The sequence below is a fragment of the Biomphalaria glabrata genome, chromosome 12, assembly GCF_947242115.1.
Source record: "Biomphalaria glabrata chromosome 12, xgBioGlab47.1, whole genome shotgun sequence".
Classification (NCBI taxonomy): Eukaryota; Metazoa; Mollusca; class Gastropoda; family Planorbidae; genus Biomphalaria; species Biomphalaria glabrata.
Genome location: NC_074722.1, coordinates 19,094,062 through 19,111,972, shown reverse-complemented (window position 1 = coordinate 19,111,972; position 17,911 = coordinate 19,094,062). Strand labels below are relative to the sequence as shown.

General features: G+C 31.9%; 1 protein-coding gene across 2 annotated transcripts in view; it reads left to right on the top strand.

The window, feature by feature from the left end:
* The window catches only part of LOC106071343 (dynein axonemal heavy chain 10-like), a 54,617-nt gene that overhangs the window by 24,385 nt on the left and 12,321 nt on the right, over positions 1-17,911 (top strand). For both annotated transcript variants that reach the window (XM_013231428.2, XM_013231426.2), the window contains 25 exons: positions 309-461; positions 560-748; positions 907-1,053; positions 1,149-1,340; positions 1,479-1,597; positions 1,881-2,175; positions 2,405-2,662; positions 3,303-3,507; positions 4,971-5,245; positions 5,771-5,923; positions 7,180-7,505; positions 7,596-7,803; positions 8,067-8,231; positions 8,336-8,468; positions 9,016-9,204; positions 9,483-9,571; positions 9,685-9,835; positions 10,025-10,113; positions 10,260-10,457; positions 10,959-11,192; positions 12,773-12,870; positions 13,917-14,098; positions 14,222-14,388; positions 14,679-14,866; positions 16,387-16,608. In XM_013231428.2, coding sequence (XP_013086882.2) covers positions 309-461; positions 560-748; positions 907-1,053; positions 1,149-1,340; positions 1,479-1,597; positions 1,881-2,175; positions 2,405-2,662; positions 3,303-3,507; positions 4,971-5,245; positions 5,771-5,923; positions 7,180-7,505; positions 7,596-7,803; positions 8,067-8,231; positions 8,336-8,468; positions 9,016-9,204; positions 9,483-9,571; positions 9,685-9,835; positions 10,025-10,113; positions 10,260-10,457; positions 10,959-11,192; positions 12,773-12,870; positions 13,917-14,098; positions 14,222-14,388; positions 14,679-14,866; positions 16,387-16,608 — 4,625 coding nt within the window. The remainder of the gene's footprint in view (positions 1-308; positions 462-559; positions 749-906; positions 1,054-1,148; positions 1,341-1,478; positions 1,598-1,880; positions 2,176-2,404; positions 2,663-3,302; positions 3,508-4,970; positions 5,246-5,770; positions 5,924-7,179; positions 7,506-7,595; positions 7,804-8,066; positions 8,232-8,335; positions 8,469-9,015; positions 9,205-9,482; positions 9,572-9,684; positions 9,836-10,024; positions 10,114-10,259; positions 10,458-10,958; positions 11,193-12,772; positions 12,871-13,916; positions 14,099-14,221; positions 14,389-14,678; positions 14,867-16,386; positions 16,609-17,911) is intronic.

Genomic DNA, 17,911 nt, shown 5'->3' with positions numbered 1-17,911 from the left:
CACAAACTGAGTTGAGGGTATGGATTACTAGGTACTTACTATTTTACAGTTGATGTAGAGTTTTGTGTTTCTGTTGTTTCATGTAGGAATTTAGGTTTAGGTCTTGGTTTCCATTACATGTAGATGCTTGAATTTAATTTTTGAATCCCTTGCATATTATTATTTGAGTTACTATTTTGATGTCTATTAGTTTTATATTTAAAATATTAAATGTTTATTTACATTTCATGCTTGTTTAAAATGTTACAACTTTTGTCTACTTCAACAAATGCATATATAATTGTGTAATATATATGTTCTTTTATCAGGCAGTAGGCAAAATCTTGTCTGGTCTATGTCAGTGTGGAGCCTGGGGATGTTTTGATGAGTTCAACAGAATAGATGTGTCAGTCCTGTCTGTCATCTCCACACAGTTGAAGACTATACAGAATGCACTTGTGCTCAACCTCAAAAATTTTCATGTAAGCCAAACACAAGAAACAATCTTGATAGTTATATGCTAAGCTAAGATACATAAACTTATATTTTATACACCTCAAACCACTTAATCATATTTCAGTTTGAAGGTCAGGAAATTGACCTTGATTCTAGAGTGGGGGTTTTCATTACCATGAATCCTGGATATGCTGGTCGAACAGAACTACCAGAATCAGTGAAAGCTCTCTTCAGACCAGTTGTGGTCATTGTGCCAGACTTACAACAGATCTGTGAAATTATGTTATTTTCTGAGGGATTTCTCATGGCCAAGGTTAGTGGGATACTATTTTTAAAAATAATTTTGTACATTTAAAAAAATACATATTAAAGCAAAAAAATATTTGTAAAAATTATTATCATATATATCATTTTATATTATATTTCGAAAATATATGTTAAACTGACAGTATGCTATTAAAATTTGATCAGGTCTTGGCCAAAAAGATGACTGTGCTCTACAAGCTAGCAAAGGAACAACTGTCCAAACAATACCACTATGATTTTGGTCTTAGGGCCTTGAAATCTGTACTTGTCATGGCAGGAGAACTAAAACGAGGCTCTCCAGATTTAGCAGAGGTAAAAGTTATATTCTTTAATTGTAATACTTTAATAGTTAAAAAAACTATTATTTGTTTTTGAATAGTTGTTTGAATATTGTGTCCAATTTCCAGGATGTGGTACTCATGAGAGCACTCCGAGACATGAACCTTCCTAAATTTGTGTTTGAAGATGTGCCTCTCTTCTTGGGCCTCATCTCTGACCTGTTCCCAGGCTTGGATTGTCCCAGAGTTAGGTATCCAAATTTTAATGATGCAGTGGAGCAAGTTCTTCAAGACAATGGCTATGTCTTATTGCCACATCAGGTATCAGATTTTAAAAAAAATTAGCTAGAAAATATCAAGGATAGATTAGATGAGCACAAATCAGACTTTGATTTGTGGTACTCTTAGTTCAGAACAAATATTTGTTTTAATGTATCATGTTGTCCTTTCATATTTCAGGTTGACAAAGTAGTTCAGATGTATGAGACCATGCTTACTAGACACACCACTATGATAGTTGGACCAACAGGGGGAGGGAAATCTGTTGTCATTAACACTCTAGCTCAAGCACAATCTAGGTGAACATTACACTATCATTTTATTGTGAACAAACATTTCATTCAGAATTATAATAAGAAGATAGCTCAACAATTTTTTTTTTCCTAATTAATAACAAAATACATGAGATAATTTGTTTATTTATAAATAATTATTCATACTTTCATAAAATTAATTATTTACTTTTTCTTTCCACTTTTAATGTGAAAGATGTTGCAGTTGATCATTTTCTGGATGTGTTGTTTAAAAATATTTTAAATTTTATTTCTCTGTAGTAATTATTTTCTTCCTTTGAATCCTCAGGCTTGGAATCACAACAAAATTGTTTGTTATCAATCCAAAAGATAGGTCTGTGATTGAACTGTATGGCATTCTAGACCCAGTCACTCGTGACTGGACAGATGGTCTTCTATCCAATATTTTCAGAGATATTAACAAGCCAACTGACAAGAATGAGAGGAAATACATTGTGTATGATGGTGATGTTGATGCATTGTGGGTAGAAAATATGAATTCTGTGATGGATGACAACAAGCTGCTAACATTGGCCAATGGAGAGAGAATCAGATTACAGAAACACTGTGCCATGTTATTTGAGGCAAGTACACGTTAAAACTGTAGCTACTATTAACTCTTTCTCTCCGTAATTATTTAACACATTCTGGTGGAATCAACATTTGTATCATCAGTTAGGAGAGAAAGAGTTAAGATTTTGAGAAACTATTGAATTTGTGTAATTGATCAAAAGAAAACTATGCTGTTTACAATTTAAAGTGCATGTTTAATTTATGACAATTTTAATCAGAAAATGTTATTTGCTGGTTTAGGTATTTGATCTACAGTATGCTTCACCAGCCACCATTTCAAGATGTGGTATGGTCTATGTTGACCCAAAAAATCTGGGCTACAAACCTTACTGGCAGAAGTGGGTATCCACAAGGAGCACCAAGCAGGAACAGGATGACCTCAATTTGTTGTATGAGAAGTATGTGCCTAATTGTATTGATCTAGTCATTGAAGGCATCCAAGATGGCAGACAGGTGGAGAAACTTAAGACCATAGTACCTTTGACTAATTTAAACATGGTGAGTTGCTAATTATATTTAGTATGTGACCATTAACAAGACTTGCATGCAATCATAACAATTTCTATACTTAGATATTTTTATAATCCCATTTCACTTAATGTTTGTCTGTAAGATCACTCATGCAATGTTAATCATCTTAAATATAGGTCTACATAAATTTTTTTAGCCTCTTCATAGGATTAGGATTAAAACTTTAGACAAAGGAGTTGTAGTTTCACTTTCATATTTAGATCTCACAAAGAAAAACTTCTATTCTAATTCCTATTTCCTTACCTTATTTACATCTAATGATTTTCTCCAGTAAGTTGGATACAAATAATAATGGTCTCATAACATGTAACACAAACTCTCTACATGATCTTGTTTTCCACTGGATCTAACATCAAATATAAATCTTATTTAGGAGTGTATTTTTTTTTCCATTTAATATTTTAAGTTATAAGATAAGATAATTTTATTGGTCCAATCAAATTCATTTTGGCTACAATTAATCACCTGTTTTTATTTTTATTTAAAAAAAGGTTTTAATTTTAGTATTTTTCCTATTTATTGCAAGAAAGTAAATCATGATAGATTATAAGTTGTTAAAGTAATAAATATATTGACTTATAATTTATCATTTCCTTATATTGACTAGGTGAACCAGTTAAGTCAGATGCTAAATGCACTTCTGGTCAAAGAAGTTTCAGAGCCATTAGAGTTGGAAGCTTTTTTTCTACAATCTCTAATCTGGTCAGTGGGAGCTGGCCTTCTGGAAGATGGAAGAGTTCGATTTGATGGCTATGTCAAGTACTTGGCCTCACTCACCCAAATCCAAGAGGAAAACAAATATGCTGGACCAGGTAACTGCATGCTTTCCAGTTGTCCTTCTTGAACAATTTCTTTCATAACTTTTAGAAGTTGTCATTACCATGCTGATAATTAGCATTATCATCCAAACATAAAATTTGTACCACAAAGTATCCTTTTTATTTGTATTGCATATTGCAAAGAATTCCAATTGTTTCTATAGTTTAAGTTTCATTGTTAATACTGGCTGCTCTATCCTTTTTTTCTACGATACTTAAAAAGTTGCTCGAATGAACTTCAGAAGAAAAATGAAGGAATTTTTAAGTAAGTCTCACTTGGTGTCATACAGGTCTCCATTATACTATACAAGCAGCAATGTTCACTGATCAACTAGAGTATATCAGATGTTGCATACAAGATAGAAAATATATCATTAAATCACTTCAAATACATAGTTCAATAAATATTCAGAGAATGCTCACCATTATTACAAAGCAAATTTTGCCAATGTTATATATTATTACTTTTTAAAATACTTTTGGTGTACATAGAAAGATATAATTTTTTAAAATACATTTTAACTATTACTATATATTGCTTTTATCAATTCTATTTATATACTGTATACTTTTGTTAACATTCACTGCAATATATTTATATTACTTCAGATATATCCTTCACTCATGTAAATAGCAAACAGTTCACATTAGTGTGTGGACAAATATCAGTTTTAATGTTTATTAGATAAAACTGTAGGTCTTTGGTTTTCTTTTGTACTATCTAATGTATTATTTTTACTGATCTTCTCAATATTAAAAGGGCATAGTGGGCTGAGTGGCTAAACACTTTGTTTCCAAACCAAGGGTCACAAATTCAAATCCCAATGAACTTTGGGGTTCTTAGGATATCCCTGGATCCACTCAACTCTAATGGCAGTAATTTGAAAGATGCAAAGGTGGTAGGTTGTTGATCTGGTCACATGACACCCTCATTAACTGTTGGCCTTAGAAAATGAATAGCTTTCCATTTCTACTTCATGAATCACAATGTCTTCAAGGGAAACAACTTCTGGTTTTCTTAAATGGTTCTGTGTTTCTTTGTGCTTTAATCTAAACAGAAAGTTCATATTTAGTCAGTCTAATCACCTAATTAATCACTTGTTCCATGATTAAGATTTCTGAGTATTCTTGGACAATTATTTAGTTTATTTTTGTTTAGCTATTGGGTAATTTAATTTTAGGTAGGAATTTCATCTTTCAATTCAGAAGGACATAAATGTAATAGGTAGTATTGTAGCTAATTTAATTCATTGATATTCATTAATTTATATATTTAGTAAAGTATAAGAATTTCTAATGTAAAAATCTAATCTAATATCGGTATAGATGTATATTTTTTGGCATTACACAAACCAAACTCTTAATTGATTCTATGTTAATGTTATCATACTACAATGTTATAATATGAAATCTTTAGATTTTGTCACAGTCTCTCATCACCATGATCATGTCTCCAGGTGAGCTCCCAGGCACCCAAACATTGTATGAGTATTTCTATGATGGTGAAGAGAAAAAATGGATACCCTGGTCTAAGATGGTCCCTGTCTACAAGCACAACCCAGATCTCAAGTTTTATGAGATTTTGGTGCCTACTGTAGATACTGTCAGAGCAACTTGGCTGCTGCAGATGATGGTCAGGATTAAAAGGCCAGTTGTGTTGATTGGGGAGACAGGAACATCCAAGACAGCAACCATTGCAAACTTTTTGAGAACCCTTGACCAAGAACAACACGTAAGTTGAGAAAGTTATAATAAAAATATTTTGTAATGTTTCAAGTCAAGATATTAAGACCAGAAGAACATGCTCATAGCATCCTGTTAGCTTAAGTCTGATTTAAAAAACAAACTCATACCTGTCTCTGTGGATCAGTCATTACCTACAAATAACTCACATTACAGACAGTTAATACTTAATGTCTGTTCTGAAGATTGTTTATACCCTAACTAGACCCTAATTAGTTTATATTTAACATAATGTCTTTTTAAAATTACATTTGTATGACAAACATTAAAACAGTGTTTATATAGATATATGTTGCAGAAGACAAATGATAGTGAATTGCACCAAATAAGTGATGTTAACAAAAAATTTAAATGTGCTCAAAAATAGAATTGACACTTGGTTTTATTTTTAAAAAACTTTTATTATTAATCTATACTTTACTAAGGCTGCAAGTATTTTTGATGATTTTAATTTTTATATTTAGATTATATTTTCAATGCATCAAAAACTTTTTTGGGGGGCTTTTATTTACAGCTTCTCCTGAATATGAATTTTTCCTCTCGTACAACTTCCATGGATGTGCAAAGAAATGTGGAGTCGAATGTTGAAAAAAGAACTAAAGATACTTATGGACCTCCTCCTGGAAAGAGACTTATCATTTTCATTGATGACATGAACATGCCACAGGTACATTGCATGGCCTCTAATCTTTGAAATTTAGGGATTCAATAACTTCATTTTTGTAGTTCTTTGATAAAAAATTGTAATTTTGTGTTGGGTGAAGATTTTCTGTTTGTATATATTTTGTTTGTACCTAAGTTGAATGAAATGAAAGAGAATGTACCTAGGTTGAATGAAATGAAAGAGAATGTAACTTAGTTGAATGAAATGAAAGAGAATGTACCTAAGTTGAATGAAATGAAAGAGAATGTACCTAGGTTGAATGAAATGAAAGAGAATGTAACTTAGTTGAATGAAATGAAAGAGAATGTACCTAAGTTGAATGAAATGAAAGAGAATGTAACTTAGTTGAATGAAATGAAAGAGAATGTACCTAAGTTGAATGAAATGAAAGAGAATGTACCTAGGTTAAATGAAATGAAAGAGAATGTAACTTAGTTGAATGAAATGAAAGAGAATGTACCTAAGTTGAATGAACCTAGGTTGAATGAAATAATAGATAAAAACCTAGATTGAATGAAATGAATCCTTTGCTTAAATTCTGTCAAGGTTAATATTTAATTTTGAAATAACAAACAACAGCATTAAAACACAATAGTTATTAAAAGAAAATATTTAAAAAGATATGGAAAATAAAGGCTAGCTCTGACCATTACTTGATTTACTGACTTATAAAGTGTTTAGTAAAGAGTCTTGTTTTTGATCACTGAAAAGGCTTTCTCCAAAAGCTAGGAACAAATAGTTGTTTTTTTAAATCCCCATCTCATTATATCCCCATCAGTTACTCCAAATGAGCTCATCTTATTCTTACAATGTACCATCACAACTGTAGAGGTACCACCATTTAAAGAGGACTCCAGCTACAAAATGCTGTATTGGCTTTCTTATGCTGTTTGCTAGTATATGCCAGCCCACTCAAGGCCATGTGCTTATTCTTTAATTTGGTTATCCATTTCCTCTTTATGGACATTTCCACTAGTGTGCCATGATAAAACCTGGAAATGTATTATCTCAAGAACCACATACCTTTGTCTCAGCATCACCTCCTAGGAGTGATACAGCAGGGACCTTGTCACATGACCATCCATCATATTTCATCTTCCCATACCAAATCATCAGTGTTATATTGGCAGTAAATTCATCACCACATTCTCACATTGACATCTCAAAGGACTCCCCATGCCTTCCACTCTAGTTTACCCACAGTTTAATTCTTTTTTTTTTCTTTTTTTATATTATTTTGTTGACATTCTGTATTGTAGGTTGATACATATGGAACACAGCAACCCATTGCCTTGTTGAAGCTTTTACTAGAGAGAGGTGGACTGTATGATAGAGGCAAAGACTTAAACTGGAAGAACATGAGAGACATGGGTTACATTGCTGCAATGGGCAAAGCTGGAGGTGGTAGAAATGAAACAGATCCTCGATTTGTTTCTCTCTTCTCGGTCTTCAACATGACATTCCCTGATGTTGAGTCACTGTTTAAAATTTATAACTCCATTTTAGAGGGGCATCTACAAGCATTTTCAGCTGAACTACAAGCTTTGTCATCCAAAATTACAAACATGACAATGGATTTATATAGGTTAGTAAGCTTAAATATTTTTATTACAAAAGCCCACTGCATTGTTCTAAATCATTAGGATACTATTTTAATCTCTTTCTCATATTTCAGCCACTCTGTGAAGGAACTGCCACCCACACCTTCCAAATTTCACTACATTTTCAACTTGAGAGACTTATCTCGTATCTACAATGGTCTATGTCTGTCTACACCAGATAGATTTTCCAAGGAAGAGCAATTTGTCAGACTGTGGAGAAATGAATGTCACAGAGTCATCAGTGACAGGCTCATTAATGATCAAGATAAAGAACTCATTGCTGTAATTGTTTTCAGCATTTTTCTCTTTTGTTAAGATGTACATTCCATTTTTTTTTTGTTCAAGTTATCATAGTCTATAATTGTTTTAACATTTCTGTCAAGTCCTATGCTAGTGTATTTATATTTCTTGGAAAGCTAACTCAGATAGTTGACATATTCTGTTTTATACAAACAATATAGATAACTTCATGTTTTTGCTACTTGACACCATGGATGTACAAAATTGTACATATAATTTTTAGAGTTTGTTTTTTTTCCCTATAGAAAAAAATCGTGAGTCTTCTGGAAGACAATTTTAAATCTCACTTGGAGTTTGTAATGAGGGAACCAATACTGTATGGTGACTACAGGACTGCATTAGATGAAGGTGAACCAAGACTTTATGAAGATATGCAGGATTATGAAGCAACCAAGGCTGTCTTCCAAGAGGTTTGTATTTACCTATTTGCACTGATTCCTACTATAGGCTCCATCTCTACATGATGTCTATTCATTGTTGATCCTAATTTTTGGCCCTAATTGTTTCTGATCAGATTCTTGAAGAGTATAATGAGAGTCACACTCCAATGAATCTGGTTTTGTTTGATGATGCTCTAGAACATCTTTCTCGGATCCATAGAGTATTAAGAATGGACAGAGGTCATGCATTACTTGTTGGTGTTGGTGGTAAGCTTATTCTTATCAACTTACATTTTCAGCTAACAACAAATCTTATGGGATGCAACTAATGTTGTAAACACGGTACATTAGTCAAGTAATCTATGAGTGATTCACATGACTTTATAAACATAAAAAAAAAATATTACAGAACTACTGGAATTAAATTAGAATGCTTCTGTTTGAAGCAAGAGGCCTCAGAAAAATATTGATAAAAAAGGACCAAATGTAAATTGTTTTTCTCAACAGAGCAAGATTATGATTTCATAATTTGCTTTAATCTGTTCTAACTAATTTGATAAAACTGAAATAGGCTAACAGCCATCTCTGAGTTCATTTTGTTAATCTTCCACAATAAGGAGCTTATAATTATTATGAGTCTAAAAGAAAGTTGTATTTTAATTGGTTCTGTAAGATGGACTAGGAACTAATTGTATGTAAATAATGAGAAGTATAAGAATGTATTTATAGAATAAAAGTTCTTTCCCTTTGTTCTTGCTCACTTCTAATGTTTTAATCTATTGTATTTTAAGCTTATGTTTAATTCTTTGTTTAGGAAGTGGCAAACAAAGTTTGTGCCGCCTGGCATCTTATGCTGCTGGCTGTCAGGTTTTTGAGATAATGCTGAGCAGAGGATACAATGAAAACTCTTTCAGAGAAGATTTAAAGGTTTTATATAACAAACTTGGCACTGAGAACCAGAAGGTGGCTTTTTTATTTACTGACCAACATGTTGTAGAGGAAGGTACGTTACAGCTCACTATTGTTGTAGAGACCAACTAATGATCTCTCATTCAAATTAGGACTGTTTTCTTTGTTACTTTGTTACCATTTAGTTTTGTGTTCACTCTGTTGTACAAATTAGAAATTCTTTCTCATTAAAACATCTTAATGATTTATTAGAGGATAATATCATTTAAAAAAAATCATTATTACAGTTATAAAAGTAATATTTTTGACATAAAATTTTCAATGTTTACTGCTTTTACATATATAATATTTCCACAAAACATCATTGTAAAGGTTTTCTGGAGTTAATCAACAACATGTTGACATCAGGCATGGTACCTGCACTCTATGCTGATGATGAAAAGGAAACTCTTGTAGGCCAGGTAAAGGTTTCATTCAAAGCTATACAAAAACAACTTGTAATAACAAATGTAATGATTGTATGTGATTGAAGACAGACAATTTATTTGTATGCATCACTTTTTGTTTTACTTAGTTAAGAGATGAAGCCCTCAGAGCTGGTGCTGGACATGCCAAAGAGATGATCTGGCAATATTTTATTAATAAATGTGCTAACAATCTGCACATTGTCCTTGCCATGTCACCTGTTGGAGACACACTAAGAACCAGATGCAGAAATTTTCCAGGTTATCCAAATATTCAATCATTAGAACTTAAGCCATAAACTTTTCTTTAAAAAAATTTTTTTTAGCATTTTTTTTAATTATAGAGAAAATTTTTTAAAATGAATCCATTTCTTTTTTCATTTTAGTTTTGCAATCAAAAGTTTGTAATTTATATGGAAAAACTAATTCTGAAATTATTTTTTTGGCCAGGTACTGTGAACAATGCAAGTATAGATTGGTTCTTCCCTTGGCCAGAACAAGCTCTGTATGCTGTGGCCAGTGTTTTCATTTCACCAGAAGTAAGTTGCATTTTGAGCCATTCATTATTTTATTTCTGTTACTATGCTGAAGAAGTCATGATTTAATATTAACTGCTAGAAAAAGTACAAGAATGTTTTGAACACTTAAAAAATATGCTTTAACAATACTATGAACTCATGAACAGAACCAGCTGATCCCACAAGAGAAAAGACAAGACATTGTGTCTCATGTTGTCATGGTACATCAGTCTATTGGAGTCTACAGCATAAAATTTTTACAGAGATTACGAAGAAATAACTATGTCACTCCCAAGAATTACTTGGATTTTATCAACACTTATGTCAAACTATTAGATGAACAAGACAAGTTCATTCTCAGCCAGGTAGAAAGTTGGTTGCTCAACATTCAATTGTTTCAAGTTCTGTGTATATTCTGTATATATAGAACTAAGGACTGACTTTCATTGTTGTTTTATTTTCTTCATGCTAATTTATTTTATGGCTAAACCTGAAATGTATAGGCATAATTATTTACATAATAAATCTCATATATAATGTCTATCAATCTAATCAATGTCATATACCGAAAAATGTGTTTTCTGTTGAATAACTAAAATAACTAATATATTTTGCCTGTCATTTTGGGGTTTCTGTGCATGGAAATAATACAAAGATAGCCTCTGTTTATTCATATTCTTTCATATAATGGAAACAATATCTTATGGCATACTGTCTATTTAAACATTACTTTTTCATAAAATTATATTTTTTTAAACTGTAAAATGATTTTAAATAAAAAAAAACTTATATGTTTGTATTTCATATCTAACAAGAAGTTCCATAGAGACTTTGTATGCTAATGTTGAGGAATTATTTTTTTTTAGTGTGAGCGTCTTCATGGAGGCTTACAAAAAATTGCTGATGCCAGTGAGATGTTGGCAGTTTTAAATGAAAAATTGGCAGTACAAAAAGTGGCAGTTACAGAAAAGACTGCAGCCTGTGAAGCTCTACTGGCTGAAATAGCTGCAGGAACAAAGGCAGCCACAGAGAAAAAATCTTTTGCCGAAGCCAAAGGAGAGGAGATTGCAGAACAGAGCAAAGTTATTGAAGTGGAGAAAGTTAGTAGTTCTTTTGATAGTTATCTCATTTAGTTCTTTTGATAGTTATCTCATTTAGTTCTTTTGATAGTTATTTCATTTAGTTCTTTTGATAGTTATCTCATTTAGTTCTTTTGATAGTTATCTCATTTAGTTCTTTTGATAGTTATCTCATTTAGTTCTTTTGATAGTTATTTCATTTAGTTCTTTTGATAGTTATCTCATTTAGTTCTTTTGATAGTTATCTCATTTAGTTCTTTTGATAGTTATCTCATTTAGTTCTTTTGATAGTTATCTCATTTAGTTCTTTTGATAGTTATCTCATTTAGTTCTTTTGATAGTTATTTCATTTAGTTCTTTTGATAGTTATCTCATTTAGTTCTTTTGATAGTTATCTCATTTAGTTCTTTTGATAGTTATCTCATTTAGTTCTTTTGATAGTTATCTCATTTAGTTCTTTTGATAGTTATTTCATTTAGTTCTTTTGATAGTTATCTCATTTAGTTCTTTTGATAGTTATCTCATTTAGTTCTTTTGATAGTTATCTCATTTAGTTCTTTTGATAGTTATCTCATTTAGTTCTTTTGATAGTTATTTCATTTAGTTCTTTTGATAGTTATCTCATTTAGTTCTTTTGATAGTTATCTCATTTAGTTCTTTTGATAGTTATCTCATTTAGTTCTTTTGATAGTTATCTCATTTAGTTCTTTTGATAGTTATCTCATTTAGTTCTTTTGATAGTTATTTCATTTAGTTCTTTTGATAGTTATCTCATTTAGTTCTTTTGATAGTTATCTCATTTAGTTCTTTTGATAGTTATCTCATTTAGTTCTTTTGATAGTTATCTCATTTAGTTCTTTTGATAGTTATCTCATTTAGTTCTTTTGATAGTTATCTCATTTAGTTCTTTTGATAGTTATCTCATTTGGTTCTTTTGATAGTTATCTCATTTAGTTCTTTTGATAGTTATCTCATTTGGTTCTTTTGATAGTTATCTCATTTAGTTCTTTTGATAGTTATCTCATTTAGTTCTTTTGATATTTATCTTATTTAGTTCTTTTGATAGTTATCTCATTTACTTCTTTTGATAGTTATCTCATTTAGTTCTTTTGATAGTTATATTATTTAGTTCTTTTGATAGTTATCTTGTGATCCCTCACCACTTCACATTTCAACTATTCACACTTTGCTATTTCACAGTTTTTTGGCAATAAAAATTTCATGGGAAAAATAATTCCTATTGACTCACAATTATAAACAACAGCTGATTATTCGCATACCCGGGTAGTATCCCTGCACCTGATAGGCTTAGTACAGTGGTGCAGGAGAGAAAGCAAGCTAGTTTTACTATATTTTTTTGTTATTATTACTGTATTTTGTCTTTTGTATGTATGTATTGTACAGTACTAGGTTCATTTATCATTAAAGCAAGAGGAAGGGCTTTGAAAACCTTAATATAGTGTAACAATACTTTATAAATAAACCATTTCTACTTTACATAATTAGCTTATCAATTCTGGTTCTGAAACACATCTCCCTCAATAAATTAGAGATCACTGTATTATTATAACTTAAGTTGACAATTTTTTTTTGCGTCACAGAAAGATGCTGAGGATGCATTGGCTGAAGCATTACCTGCCCTTGAAGCAGCAAGATTGGCATTAGATGACCTTGACAAGCAAGATGTCACTGAAATTAGGTAAAACAAGGCTATGTATATAATTACTACTAGACAGATATTAACCACTGCCCGCGGGTCTTAACTTGCGTATTGCTGATGTAGTCACTGATATAGTGCATTAGAAACAATTAAACAAAATAATAATGCTCTAAGTAAAGCGAATGCATGAATTCATGAATAAAAAAATATTATGAATGGAGCTAAAAATAGCTAATTGACCTGAATTCATGTGATATTAAGAATAGAGTTGCACTCATGTAAAAATGCTTTAGAATAACAAATTTGAATGTTAATTTGATTACAATATGAAATGAATGGACTATAATTAGTATGTTCATGTGTTAAAGTATAAAACTATCTTTGTGAAGAGAAGTTCTATCATCTTAGAGTTGAATTAGAGTTTTAGACCTAGGAATAGAGAGATGTGTAACCTTTCGGGTAAAGTCTAATGAGAGAAAGTACATCAGGAATTCTAAATTTGCAGATATAAAGAACGAATTTATGTAAAAATGCTTTTGAAACGCAAACTTGAAGCTTAATTTTATTAAATAATGAAATCAATAGACTATATTTTATATTTTCATGTGTCAAAGTAAAAACCTATATGTGCAAAGTGCAAAATTAGATCTAGATCTAAATCCTTTCGATCTTTTCTCATGTCTACATGGTAAACATAGCCTAGATTCATAAAATAGCATACTTTCATAGAGTTGGTCAACTTTTTTTTTTTTAATTGTCTTAAGTTTGTTTTAGGGCTACAATACATACACTATGGTCTAAGTTAGTAACATTTCTGCCAAGTTTTATCAAGATTGGTCAAATGGTTTTGATTTCTATTCGGCACATACATATACGCCTTACATTCTACTTTATAGTATAGATAAATGAATACAATAAGTAGTTTCAAAAGTTTGTTGTTATAAGAACTATAGAAGTTTTAATGCATTATGTCATGATGTATGACCATAGAAATCTTTACTCAATAAAAATAAAATATATTAATTTTACCGATATGTATCTGAGCCTAGTTGACTTGAGGGATTCTTGTCCTTGTATTTGATCAGATCCTTTGCCAAGCCACCACGTGAAGTACAGACAGTATGTGAATGTATAGTAGTCCTCAAAAATATTCGGGATGTTTCTTGGAAATCTGCCAGAGGTATGATGTCAGAAGCCAACTTTCTCAAGACTCTTAAAGAAATGGATGTGGACAATATTTCACAAAAGCAGATGACAACAGTGAAAGGTCAGATCATAGTCTAATAACTTATTCTTACAATTCTGAAAGACTTGTTGAGTCAAAAAAAAGTAAGCAAACTAGAGACTAGAAACAAAATCTCAATACTAAAAGAATGAATATGTTTCTCAGGTTTGATAAAAGACATAGACTTAACATTAGAACAGATGAAGTCAATTAGTAAAGCTGGTGCAGGTCTGCTTAAGTTTGTTGAAGCTGTGATGGGATATTGTGCTGTGGCTAAAGAAATCAGGCCAAAGAGAGAAAAAGTTGCCAAACTAGAAAAGAACTTTTTCCAGGTCAGTTACTAATCAATATTTTTTTCTTTAACAGAGATTTTTTAAAAATCTTGAACTTACTTGAAACTTGGAGACTATTGCTTTTAACTTGCATATTTTCTTGTTCTTATTTAATATTGCATTAACTAAGTAATTGAAAATGCAATGAAAACATATTAATTACACATTTTTAAACCTTTTTCCAATACACAAGAAATTTTGTCAAATTTCATTCTTAGTTTATGAGAAATTTTAAATTTAGAACCTTAAAAATACTAACATAATTTTAAAAAAATGTTCTTTTTGTTTAGGCCAAACGTGACCTTGAGAAAGTAACAAAGGAAGTTCAAGCATTAGAAGAAGAGTTACAAGAACTGAATAAGAAATATGAGCAGGCTATGACAGAGAAACAGGCTTTGGAAACAGAAGCTAGAATTATGGAAAGAAGACTTATTGCAGCTGATAAATTGATCTCAGGTCTAGGCTCTGAAAATATCAGGTAAAAGAAACAAGCTACTTGGTCAATTGGATTAAATGATTAGATGTTTCTTAGTTTTTATTGTACTTTTCCAAAAGTACAATATTATTAAAAACATAAATAAAGTAATCCAGAATCTTTACAAGCAAGCTTCTAGTGCAGTGAGCATTAATAATAACATTGCGGACTGCTTTAAAATCAACTTTCACCAACACTTTTTCAATATCTTCCTTGCAAGGATAATGCATGATGCTCTTTAAGGAGCAAGCATTGGTGGAAAAAGAGTTATTATTAGCTTGCGCTTTGTGGATGACACAGATGGTCTGGCAGGGACAAAGGAAAAGCTGACTTGGTGATGTGCATAGACAAGACTTCCGCAGAATATGGTATACAAAATAATGCCCAAAATTGACACATTATGACCAATTGCTAACAAGGCTTTCAAATGAACAACAATATTGGAGGTAAAAAGCTGGCAAATGTCAGAAGTTTTAAATACCTTGGAGCTATCATTTCAGATGGAGGAACCAAACCTGAACTACTGGCAAGAGTTGCAATTCAGTCTACACAGCACTTGCAAAGCTCAAAACAATCTAGAAAGACAAAGGCATTGCCTTCAACACTAAAATCAGACTGATGTGCTCTTTAGTCATGGCTACATTTTTGTATGCTTGCAAATCTTGGACACTGACTTCAGAACTAGAGAAGAGTATCCTTGCAACGGAATTGAGATGCTATATAAGGATATTAGGTATCACCTATAAAGGCCGTATCACAAGTGAGGAGATTTGAAGCAGGATCACATTGGCAATAAGGCCCCACAACCACCTACTGACGATTGTCAAAACACACAAAATAAAACTTTATGACTTTATCACAAGATTCTCAGGGCTTACAAAGAACTTCCTTCATGGAACAGTTCCAAATAAAAGAAGAAGGCAGACAGAGAAAGGGATAGAAAGACAACATTAAAGAATAAATGGGCATGTCATTGAACAAGATTTTATTCAAGGCAAAAGACAGAGAGAAATGGAGAAAAACTGTTGATGAATCATGATTCAACAGACTATGGGAAAGGTAAAGGTGACAGTTTTTTTTCTGTTTTTAAAACTGATGATTTTGTATTAAAGTTTGGAATAAGTGCTCAAACATATTGTAAACTAAGTAAAAATAGTAAAGTTCCCCTTTCAGACCCTAAGATCTATAGGGCTATTGATGTATAGGTCATCTGTTTCTGTGGTCCATGGTTAACAAAGGTGTCATGTGGCTAACACAATGACCTTTACATTCCCCAACTAAAGTCTAATACCCATTAGAGCTGGATGGAATCAGAGTCACCCTAAAGATCCACAAATAAAAAAATCCCAGTCTTCACCAGGATTTGAACCCGATACCCCTTGTTTCAGAAGCCATGCCTACCAAAAGTATAGTACTTGGACATATCTTTCTGTTGATTTCTTGAAACTTTTCAATCACTGCTATATTTAAAAACATGTCTTATGTAATTAAAACTTGTTCCTTTACTGCTGTGTATCTTTCAGATGGAGCAAGGACCTGGAGGAATTGAAAAAGAAAAGAGTGCAGTTGTTGGGTGATTGTCTCGTTAGCTCAGCCTTTCTCAGTTATGTTGGAGCATTTAGTTGGGAGTTCCGTAATGACCTTGTTTATAAAGATTGGGTCAATGATTTGAAGGAAAGAAATGTGCCATTGAGTGATCCATTCAGACTAGAAGATTTATTAACTAATGATGTTGAAATCAGCAAGTAAGTGAATTGAAAGTTTATTTATTATTTCAGTTGAAATATAATTGGATTATATAAAAAGAGACTTCTTATTGAATAGTGGGTTGTAGATGCAATATTTATAGAATGCAGCCTTCTGAATAGTTCACATTTATTATATATGAGAGTGAGGGAAAGAAAGGACTACATTCTGTAGACTGTGGTTGTACATAAAGTACTACATACTGTAGAGTGTGGTTGTACATAAAGTACTACATACTGTAGAGTGTGGTTGTGCATTAAGTACTACATACTGTAGAGTGTGGTTGTACATAAAGTACTACATACTGAAGAGTGTGGTTGTACATAAAGTACTACATACTGTAGAGTGTGGTTGTACATAAAGTACTACATACTGTAGAGTGTGGTTGTACATAAAGTACTACATACTGTAGAGTGTGGTTGTGCATTAAGTACTACATACTGTAGAGTGTGGTTGTACATAAAGTACTACATTCTGTAGAGTGTGGTTGTGCATTAAGTACTACATACTGTAGAGTGTGGTTGTACATAAAGTACTACATTCTGTAGAGTGTGGTTGTACATAAAGTACTACATACTGTAGAGTGTGGTTGTACATAAAGTACTACATTCTGTAGAGTGTGGTTGTGCATTAAGTACTACATACTATAGAGTGTGGTTGTACATAAAGTACTACATTCTGTAGAGTGTGGTTGTACATAAAGTACTACATTCTGTAGAGTGTGGTTGTGCATTAAGTACTACATACTGTAGAGTGTGGTTGTACATAAAGTACTACATTCTGTAGAGTGTGGTTGTACATAAAGTACTACATACTATAGAGTGTGGTTGTACATAAAGTACTACATACTGTAGAGTGTGGTTGTGCATTAAGTACTACATACTGTAGAGTGTGGTTGTACATAAAGTACTACATACTGTAGAGTGTGGTTGTGCATTAAGTACTACATTCTGTAGAGTGTGGTTGTGCATAAAGTACTACATACTGTAGAGTGTGGTTGTACATAAAGTACTACATTCTGTAGAGTGTGGTTGTGCATTAAGTACTACATACTATAGAGTGTGGTTGTACATAAAGTACTACATACTGTAGAGTGTGGTTGTGCATTAAGTACTACATACTGTAGAGTGTGGTTGTGCATTAAGTACTACATACTGTAGAGTGTGGTTGTGCATTAAGTACTACATACTGAAGAGTGTGGTTGTACATAAAGTACTACATACTGTAGAGTGTGGTTGTACATAAAGTACTACATACTATAGAGTGTGGTTGTACATAAAGTACTACATACTGAAGAGTGTG